Here is a 9,837-nt window from a genome sequence, read left to right on the forward strand (position 1 = left end):
CTAGAGGTGAGGTGGGAAAGGCTTTACCAGGTATCACCAACAGGGGCTCAATTAAAGATCTGATTTATTCAAGTATCTGAAAACATTCTACAACGAAAACTGTTATTAGATGCTGCTTGTACTGTGCTATGGACCACGCACATACTGCCATACTGTTTTCAGAAGACTTGCAATGCCAATGTTTGATATAGTTTAAAAGCCGTACACCTGATGGAAAAGGAAGACAATTTAATGTTTCATCCGGATCCAGATGTGCACCAAATTACAGGACAGCTCCAATCGGCCAACAGGTGTTTCATGATGGTATCCAAGAAGAAACGGTTGGTGATGGACAATTCAGAAATGCTTCCCCAAAAGGTGGATGGTTCTTTAAAAAGTTTCAGGTCACAACCCTTGCAGAAAACACTGACGCCCAACACACTGATTCTCGGTCCAGGAAACACGGGTCTTCCAGGTTCCGCGTGGCTGGGGTGCCCCCCAACAATCGTGTTTCTGTGGTGTAACTAAGAGGGTCCTTTGGACCAGACAGGGAGCAGGTGGGGCCTGTGCACCGTCAGTCATAGTGGATGGCAGTGTAAAAGATGATCCAAATGACCTAGAGAGGAAACAAGCAATGTTCACGGGCTCCCTCACCAACAGGGTCAACACAGGCTCCCATTCCACAAAACAAAAGCATCCTAAGAATGTGCGCACAGTGGACTTCCCGGGGGCTATCCAATGCATAAGCTGCTTGGGGCAAGAGCACTGAAATCAAGCTGTCTCTAATAGAGCCCAGGACCACCGTCCTGTGCTCCCAAAGGGACCCTGGACAAGTCTCTCCCCTTGCCAAACAGAGACCAGCGTGCGAGGGCTTAGAGTTATAGGTGTGGAAATGATACAGGTAAAGCAAACTGTACTGCTAGTAAGTGTTAGCATTAGCAACAAACGTGAAAACAAAACTACATCATATCCTGTCAGCTTCCTATCAAATAAAGCAGAGGTTCTCAAACCTGACTCGCCTTTGCAATCTCGTGGGCTCTTTAAAAACATACAGAGAGATGCCTGGGCGCCACCTCCCAGAGATTCTGATTTCGTTGTTTGGGCTAGGTTCTATAATTGTTTAAAAATAACTTTGAGGTATAATTCATATTTCATGAAGTTTACCCTTTTAAAGTATACAATTCAGAGGTTTTTTAGTATATTCAGAGTTGTAAAAACATTTTGGAGCATTTGCGTCACCCTGAAGACAACATCTATTCCCATTATCAGTTACTTCCCATTTCCCCTCCCCCCCGCCACTGGCAACCATTAATCTACTTCTTATCCATGTGATCTGCCTATTCTGGACATTTCACATAAATGGAATCATACAACATGTGGTCTTTTGTGTCTGGATCCTTTCACCTAGCAGAATGTTTTCAAGGTTCATCCTTGTAGCATGTACCAGTTCTTCATTCCTCTTTATGGCCAAGTAATATTCTACTGTCTGGGTATATAACATTTTATCTAGCCATTCATCGGGCGATGGCTGTTTGCATTTTTTGGCTGTTATGAATATATTTTTAAATGTTTTCCAGTTTTCAATATGCAGCCAGAGTTGAGAATTAGATGTAGAAACTGACAATGAGCTCTGGATTTGCTCGCCACAGGGAGACTACACAGTGTATCACACCACATCTTTTGGGACATTAACTCAAGAAAGGACATGCCCTCCAGCCTCAGGAGTCTTGAAAAATGGTACCCACATCACACACTGTAACTCAGTCAAGGGGCTCCCCTTGAATAACTGGCATCTCAGGAAATGACAGAACCTGCTGTGAAATTACCAGCTACACATACCATGAACAAGGCAAACGATGTCATAAACCCTTCCTTCGTGAGCTCCCACGTGCCGCCATACTCTTCCTCGTCTATCTGTAGGTAGTTGCTGAAGTAGAGGTACAGGACACCTGCATTGATCAGGCAGAATCTGGAGCAAGGGCGAACAAGCACCAAACATAAACTGTAAGCTTGGAAGACTGAGAACTCCCACCAACACGGTCCAGCTCTATCAGGGCACTTGCTGTCGCACAGTTAACTCTATTACGGAGGCAAATGAAATAATACATAAAAACGCCTAGGCCCTCAATGGAGCTGCCCACTTGGTTGTGCTAGAGACTTAAAAAAGGAGCATCTCTTTTTAGCTGACCAGCAAAAGCAGAAGATAAAAGAAAAATGAAGCACATATAAGTTCTCCAAGTCCCCTTGAAGTAAGACAGAAGGCTGCTTGCTGAACAGCCCCAAATAGGTCCAGTACCTGACATGGGCCTCCAGGTAGCTCCAGCTCGGGGGGTGGGGTGGGGGGGCATGGGGAAAACACATGTTAAGCTGCTGCTTCATGGCCTAGTTGAGCAAGCAAGGGCGTAGTAAAGCAGCCTCTGCATAATTCCCAACGGGAGACAATTTCTGAATGTCCACTGTCTGCTACTGCACTTGATGCAGAGGTGAACATGACAGTTCCTGCCCTCAGCTCACCGCCTATTAGGAGCCAGAAACAGCAGGCAGAGTGGAATTGAAACCAGAGGTTTGTGAGCACTTCCAGGAAGGTCTTTGACCCCTATCACATATGATTTAACTGATGCAGGAATCAGAATACCATGAGTAGTAACACATCACTCTGCTCTACTGATCTCTATGTAAAAGTAATATTCATAAAGTGATCAAAACTCTCTTTTTATGATCTTTCCAGTTACGGCACCTAATCCAATGGGGGACTATATGCCTTAGGCCACATCCCTTCTGAAGGCTGCAGTAGAAAATGCAGAGAACAGGTTCCTCCTATCAGTTAAGTGTGGGCTGGTGTAGGGCAGGGCAGTATGATGGCGATGAGGAGTGTATATCGGGGGGGCGGGGCAGGGAACAGACCCTGAGGCTGTCTGTGCAAGGTTAACAAGGAGACAGGGTGTACATACACCAGGAAGTCTAGTTTGTGAGTAGTCAAGAGTATGGGCTTTCTCGTGAGTGGAAGGAAAAGGAGCTGGGAGGCTGGTTTAGACCTGTTTCAGGACATAAGTACAAATAAAGTTTGAGGACGGGGACTGGGAAAATGGTTGAATGGAGAGGCAAGAATCCCCAAAGGCTTCAAGCCTAAGGACCTGGGAGAACCATGGGTCCAGTAACAGAAGCAGGGAGTCAGGAAGGACAGATGGTTCTTCTTGGATTTCACACGAAATACAGTCCTTGGCTTGGCTATGTCATGGCCATATCCTGATCGTCTACTAGGAATCTTGGGACCCAGCCAATCTGGCCACCTCCCTCTGACAGGAGTTCCATTTTGGACAGGCTGAGTTAGTGGCTCTAGACAGCCTACTATCAGGACTTAGCAATGTCACTCTGGGGCTCAGCTAATAAGCTAGGGCTGGACAGTGACTGGAGACTCTGACAGTCTCCAGCTGTAAGGTGGTTGCTTAGTGAGATGAGAAAGGGAAATATAAGGGAAAGAGATAAATAAAGGATGACAGGGAGAGAGAAAAGGGCTGACATAGGCCCTGCCTTCCAAGGGGCACACATTAAGTAGAAAATGAATTCACAGACACAAAGGCATTTAAAAGTCTGGTGTACCAGGGGGAGGGGTCAGGAAAAGGACTGGAAAGGCTCACACTGAGCTTTAAGGATGGGCATAAATTCTGTATTGGAAACGGGAGAGAATGACATAGCAAATGGGTGGACAAAGAAATGAAAATACTGGGGATTTCCCTGGCAGTCCAGCAGTTGAGACTCCAGCTTCCACTGCAGGTGGGCAGGGGTTCAATTCCTGGTGGGGAAACTAACATCCTTCATGCCACATGGGGCAGCCAAAAAAAAAAAAAAAACAAAAAACTGACTCTCAAATGGATTTTTAACAATTCTATCTTAAAAACTCCAGTCTTAACAAAATAACGAATCTAACAAATACTGACTTCAGGGCTGGAAGGTAATATATGACTCTGCTTCCAAGGGTCAATGGGAACTCGTTTCAGCTTTTCAAAAATTTTAACAAGCATTCACTGAGCACCTCTTGATCATGTGCCAAGCTCTATGAGAGACAGAGGCAGAAAGGGATGAATAGAACCCCTCTCCAATTACGTAAAACCTCGGCAGACAGAACAGAACCATCACACTCAGTTCCCAGGCAAATTTTAAGTAATGAGACCCAAGGAAATGGCTTTACCTTAATAGGTCCTAGCTGGTGCCCACACCAGAAATGAAGAGAAGTCAAGTGGGGGTCCAGACAGAGGGCAGCGAAGGCGGGAAGTGGGGAGGAGACAGTCACCACAACTGAGCACCAGGCAGCTGAGTCAGATAGATGGAGGAAAGGGGGTGTGTGTGGAAAAAATCAATGTCCTTGGGCACTTTCCAAGAGCTGGGAAAAAGGTGCCAACCAAAGGAGGGAAGGGATTCCTTTGGAGAGAAACTGGCTCTGGCAGGACAGTGTGGGACTGAACCCTAGAAAACAGGCAGTCCTGAGAAAGTGGCATGACGGGTAAGCCACTCCAAGGTGAATTCACTGCAAACACCCTGTTTCTTGCTTTCTCAATAGCCAGCCATATTTTATCACTCTTTGTAAAGCTAATCATATGACTGCAGTGAACCACTTATGGAGTGCCTATGATGTACTAAGCCCTACCTTTAGCAGTTTACTTGAATCACCTCATTTAATTCACACATCAATCTCATGAGGAAGGCACTTCTTTATTGCCCTCATTTTAATGAGGAAACTGAGTCTCACAAAGTGAGCTCCAAATTATGTAGCTTGAAAGTGGCAGAGCTGGAACTTGAATCCAGAGCTTTCTAGAAAGTTAAAAATCTGGGGCTTCCCTGGTGGTGCAGTGGTTGAGAATCCGCCTGCCAATGCGGGGGACACGGGTTCGTGCCCCGGTCCGGGAGGATCCCACATGCCGCGGAGCGGCTGGGCCCGTGAGCCGTGGCCGCTGAGCCTGTGCTCCGCAATGGGAGAGGCCACAGGAGTGAGAGGCCCGCGTACCGCAAAAAAAAAAAAAAAATCTGTTTGGGCAGCCTTACTCATTTGCCACAGTGGGAAGGATACTAGACTAGCTCTAGTCTTTGCTACATTATTTGCAGATTGGTGACTTCGGAAAAATCCCCTAGGACTCCTACAAGACGAGATAGGTGCTGGGGATTTGAACCAGTGTCATCCTCTCCTAGAAAAGTGATCTGGGGAAGACAGGAGACTGACTACCTTTTGCCTTTAGATTGCCTTCTGCCTTCTCTGGCATTTTCCTTATATCTGCCTTTTTTCTCATAAAAAGCTAAAATTGGGTGACCAACATTCTAAAAATGTATCTACATACCATTTCCACCCTGAGAAGACCTCTGTGAACACCAGGTCCTGCCCGTGTCTCATCACCCTCAATGAGTCCTCATCAAATGTCCACTCTGTCAAAGTCAGTGAGAGGATAAACTCTTACGGTTTCCTTGGACAAATGCTTTGATCAGCATCATAAATCGAAAACCTCTTTAGGGACTTCCCTGGTGGCGCAATGGTTAAGGATCTGCCTACCAATGCAGGGGACACAGGTTCGAGCCCTGGTCTGGGAAGATCCCACATGCCGCGGAGCAACTAAGCCCCATGCACCACAACTACGGAGCCTGCACTCTAGAGCCCTCGAGACACAACTACTGAGCCCGTGTACCACAACTACTGAAGCCCGCATGCCTACAGCCTGTGCTCCACAACAAGAGTAGCCACTGCAATGAGAAGCCTGCGCACCGCAATGAAGAGTAGCCCCCTCTCACCACAACTAAGCCTGCGCTCAACAACGAAGACCCGATGCAGGGTCTTCGTATATACATACATATATACATACATACATAAATACAACAACAACAACTCTTTAGTTAGGAGAGGGAACTGTACATTCCTTTTGGGTTATCTTCTGAAAAAACAGGCAACTCAAAGAAGTTTGAAACTGTTTCACACTTTTCACCCCAGAGTAAGGAATAAGAGATGTATGTGATCATGGTTAAAATAATATATGTGATTTTCCATGGGTGAGTATGACAGTTTGTATTCCCAGAGGCCTGCCTGTCTATTTCTACTATAACTTGCCCACAACTCCTATCCTAAGACAATTCCGGGACTTCCCTGGTGATCCAGTGGTAAAGAATCCACCTTATAATGCAGGGAATTGGGGTTCAATCGCTGGTTGGGGAACTAAGATCCCGATACATGCCATGGGGCAACTAAGCCCGCACGCCACAACTACTAAGCTTGTGCGCCTCAACACGAGAGCCCACGTGCCACAAACTACAGAGCTCACATGCTCTGAAGCCTGCGTGCCACAACTAGAGAAGAGAAAACCCGCACGCCACAATGAAGAGCCCGCGCACCACAACAAAAGATCCCACATTACTCAATAAAGATCCTGTGTGCCGCAACTAAGACCCGATGCAGCCAAAAATAAATAAAATATAATAAAATAAAATAAATACATTTAAAAAAAAAAGAAAAACACAATTTCCACAAATCCTATTAATTCAACCTGGCGGGCATTTGGACTTGCTCTCAGTGACTGGTTAACAAGCTGAGCCACGACTGGGAGCTCGTGTCAACTGCTGCCACAGGCACACAATAAAAAACTGAGGGCTTAATCTCTACTTCTTCACTGCCTTTAAAATGTAGGCACCTGGGACTTCCCAGGCGGTCCAGTGGTTAGGACTCCACGCTTCCACTGCAGGGGGCATGGGTTCCATCCCTGTTCAGGGAACTAAAGATCCCGCATGCTGCAAGACGCGGCCAAAAAAAAAGGAGGGACCTAAAACAACTTCTGCCAAGTCCAAGATTCTGGACATCCAGCACAGTGCACAAGGGAGTGGTCATCAAGTATCAGAAGCTCTTTCACTTTCCAAACTTCCACAGACAACAAAGGTCATGTCAGAACTAGATGCCTGCTGCCAACAGGCAATATGGCAACCTCTTGCATGAGGTCACTAAGGACCCATGAATGAATAAACTAACCTGGATCTTCATAAAGGTAACATGCCTGACCCAAGCTGCTCCCAAGCCTGTGGAACTGACGAGTGCTGTATCAGACCCAGGAGTGCCATCATGGGGCCAGTTTTTTGATTTAGTCATTACACACACACACACACACACACACACAGGGAAAAAAAAACAAAACAAAAAACCCAAGACTTACCCTGCTATTCCCAAGAAACCTCGCAATGGTAACACTCCCCAAATGACACCTAGGACCACAGCAATGATCTGTCGGAACCAGTAGATCACATCTAAAAATTCATCCTGTAGAAAAGAGAGAATGTGTGCATAATCTGGAGTGGGTGCCACAAGAGAGCCTCTTGTGATAGGTGAGGAACAGAAAAGCTTTCTGCTAAACTCATCTTCCAGAGGAATTTTCCCCAAAAGCAACGGTATACAGTTCTTGAATCTCCACATCTTCTTATACTAAAATGTGGTTAAAAAATGATGTATTTAGTTATCTTAAGTGATGGCTTCCAGGGCGTTGTGCTCTACATAAAAATTTTTAGAAAAATCATTTACTTAATTTTTTCAGAAGCTACAAAAATGAAATTGCTGTGATAATAACTGAGCTACTGGCCAGTTAGTTATCTGACCTGGAGAGACAAGAACAGACTATCCACAAGCAGAAGGGCTGACTGTTAACCAATTCAGTACCACCTTCCCACACTCTGAATTTTGAGTAAGTCACAAAAGAGAAAAGAGATTAGAAACAAAAGTACAGGAGGGGGCTTCCCTGGTGGCGCAGTGGTTGAGAGTCCGCCTGCCGATGCAGGGGACACGGGTTCGTGCCCCGGTCCGGGAAGATCCCACATGCCGCGGAGCGGCTGGGCCCGTGAGCCATGGCCGCTGAGCCTGCGCGTCCGCATTGGGAGAGGCCACAGCAGTGAGAGGCCCGCGTAACGCAAAAAAAAAAAAAAAAAAAAAGTGCAGGAGGCAGGTGCCTGCATATCCAATTTTCATACAAGAACACGGAAGACTCAGGTTTCTGACCTGCCCTGGACTGCAGAAACCAGTCCTTACACAAAAAAGGAAAGAAATGACACAGCAAATCAGAAAGATTTTACAAGAGCTGGGCAGCACTGGGGGCAGGACAAGGGCACCTTCAGGAAGTACCTCCCATCCCCCCCCTTTACAGGAACTCTAGGGAAAACTACTTCTGATGAAAGTAACTGATGAAAAACTACTTCATCAGTCCAAAAAAATAAAAGGGGGGGGAAAGACTGCAAATCTAACATTCTTTTCAGGCCAACTGGAATCAAGCTATTTGTGATGGTTCCTTCCACGCGATGGAGCAGAGTTGGGGAAGTGCTTACACTCAGATCTTCTGAATGCGTGTGACCAGTAAGGACATCTTGAAGTCCCCCAACCATTCCTCACACACATTTGGTGGTTTCTCCCCCACTCCCTCGCGTGTATACACACACACACACCACACTCACCCCTGAAAGGTGGTCTCATTCTCCCCTCTCAACTCTCACACTTATTCTGTTTTCTCATTCAACAGAAAAGCACTGACAGCTCACCTTTAGTGAGCCTCACCATGTGCTAAACGCTTTACCGCACCACGGTACCCGACTTCAGAGTTGTTCGGAGACTTGAGTGAGATGACGCACAGAGGGCGCCCAACACACAGCAAGCACTCAGTAGAAGTCTGTTACCGTTACTGTTCGTGCTAACCACGGTGGTAAGTTGTTAATTCGACAAGGTAAGTCACTTACTCAAGATCCTACTGGGAGTAAAAGGCGGAGATCGAATCGAATTCAGCTCGCTCTCGCCGTTCAGGCACCCGACCTGCCCGCGGGGGGGCAACTGCTCCGCCCCCTCCTTGCTGCTTCCCGCGTGACCCGGGCGACTTCACTCTTAGGCCACTCCGTAGTGAGCCCGGAGCCCGACAGCCGGGCCCTCCGAGTTCGCCCCGACACCCTTGGGCCACCCGCCCCACCACCCCGAACACTCGGCAGCGCCCGGACGGGGGCAGGGGCAGGGGCAGGCTCGGGCCTGTCCATTCGTCCCCGAGTCCCAGCCGGGTCCTCTAACGTGCGCCCTCGCCAGGCCCCACCGCACCTTGTCCTCCCAGGCCGCGTCGCTCCGTAGCACCTTGCTCCAGACGGAGACTTTGAGGGCCCCGTTAGCCAGCAGCGGCTGAGGCGGCTCCTCCTTCCGCCGCCCGCCGCTCATCCTCCCGTCGCGCCGCCCGGGCCGGGCCTGGGGCGCGCGGGCCGATCTAAAAGAGGTCGGGGTCTGGGGTCGCGGGTCACGGCGCACGGGGCGTGGCGGTGGCGGTGGCGGCAGCGGCAGCAACAGGCTCAGCGGATCGGTTCGGCGGCGCGCCTGCGGCTGCCCCCACTTACCCGAACACCCTAGCTCTGCTAGCTCGGCCGAGACCAGCAGCGCGCAGGGCGGAACAACGCAGCGCCGCGCGTCCTCCCGCCGACGTGCCCACGCAGCCAATCGGTGGCCGCACAGCCGTCTACACGGAAGAGCAACCGCCGCTTCGGCGCAAGCGCTCTACGCGCGGGGAAGTGACGGCACGCTTCCGCCAGCCCCGCGGTAGAGTGAGAGGGAAGGGACAATCTTGGTACGGACGGCGACACGAGCGCGAGGAGGTGCTGCGGAGACTGAAGAACGGTGGCTGAGGCGAAAGCAGAGGTTGGGACAGGAGCGTCGTCCAATCCACCACAGCTTGTCCCGTCGAGCAGCGGGGCAGAACGCGGCGCTACCTTCCCCGAGGCGTCCTTTCGAGCCCAAACCTTGCTCCCCGGAAGCCCCAAGTTGCCCCTCAGGATTTAGCCCTTGCTCGTTTTCTCCCCTAACCCTTCAAGTCCCGTAGGACCTTG

The 9,837-nt window shown here is 49.0% G+C and overlaps 1 protein-coding gene across 1 annotated transcript; it reads right to left on the bottom strand.

The window, feature by feature from the left end:
• Positions 1-46: 46 nt before the first annotated feature.
• RAB5IF (RAB5 interacting factor) lies at positions 47-9,453 on the bottom strand. Its single transcript, XM_079944747.1, has 4 exons — positions 9,065-9,453; positions 7,158-7,261; positions 1,819-1,948; positions 47-595 (listed from the first exon to the last, which is right to left on the bottom strand). Exons 1-4 carry the CDS (start codon positions 9,176-9,178, stop codon positions 554-556), a joined length of 390 nt encoding a protein of 129 aa, XP_079800873.1. The 5' UTR covers positions 9,179-9,453; the 3' UTR covers positions 47-553.
• Between the last annotated feature and the right edge of the window lie 384 nt (positions 9,454-9,837).

This window comes from Stenella coeruleoalba (assembly GCF_951394435.1).
Source record: "Stenella coeruleoalba genome assembly, chromosome: 15".
NCBI lineage: Eukaryota > Metazoa > Chordata > Mammalia > Artiodactyla > Delphinidae > Stenella > Stenella coeruleoalba.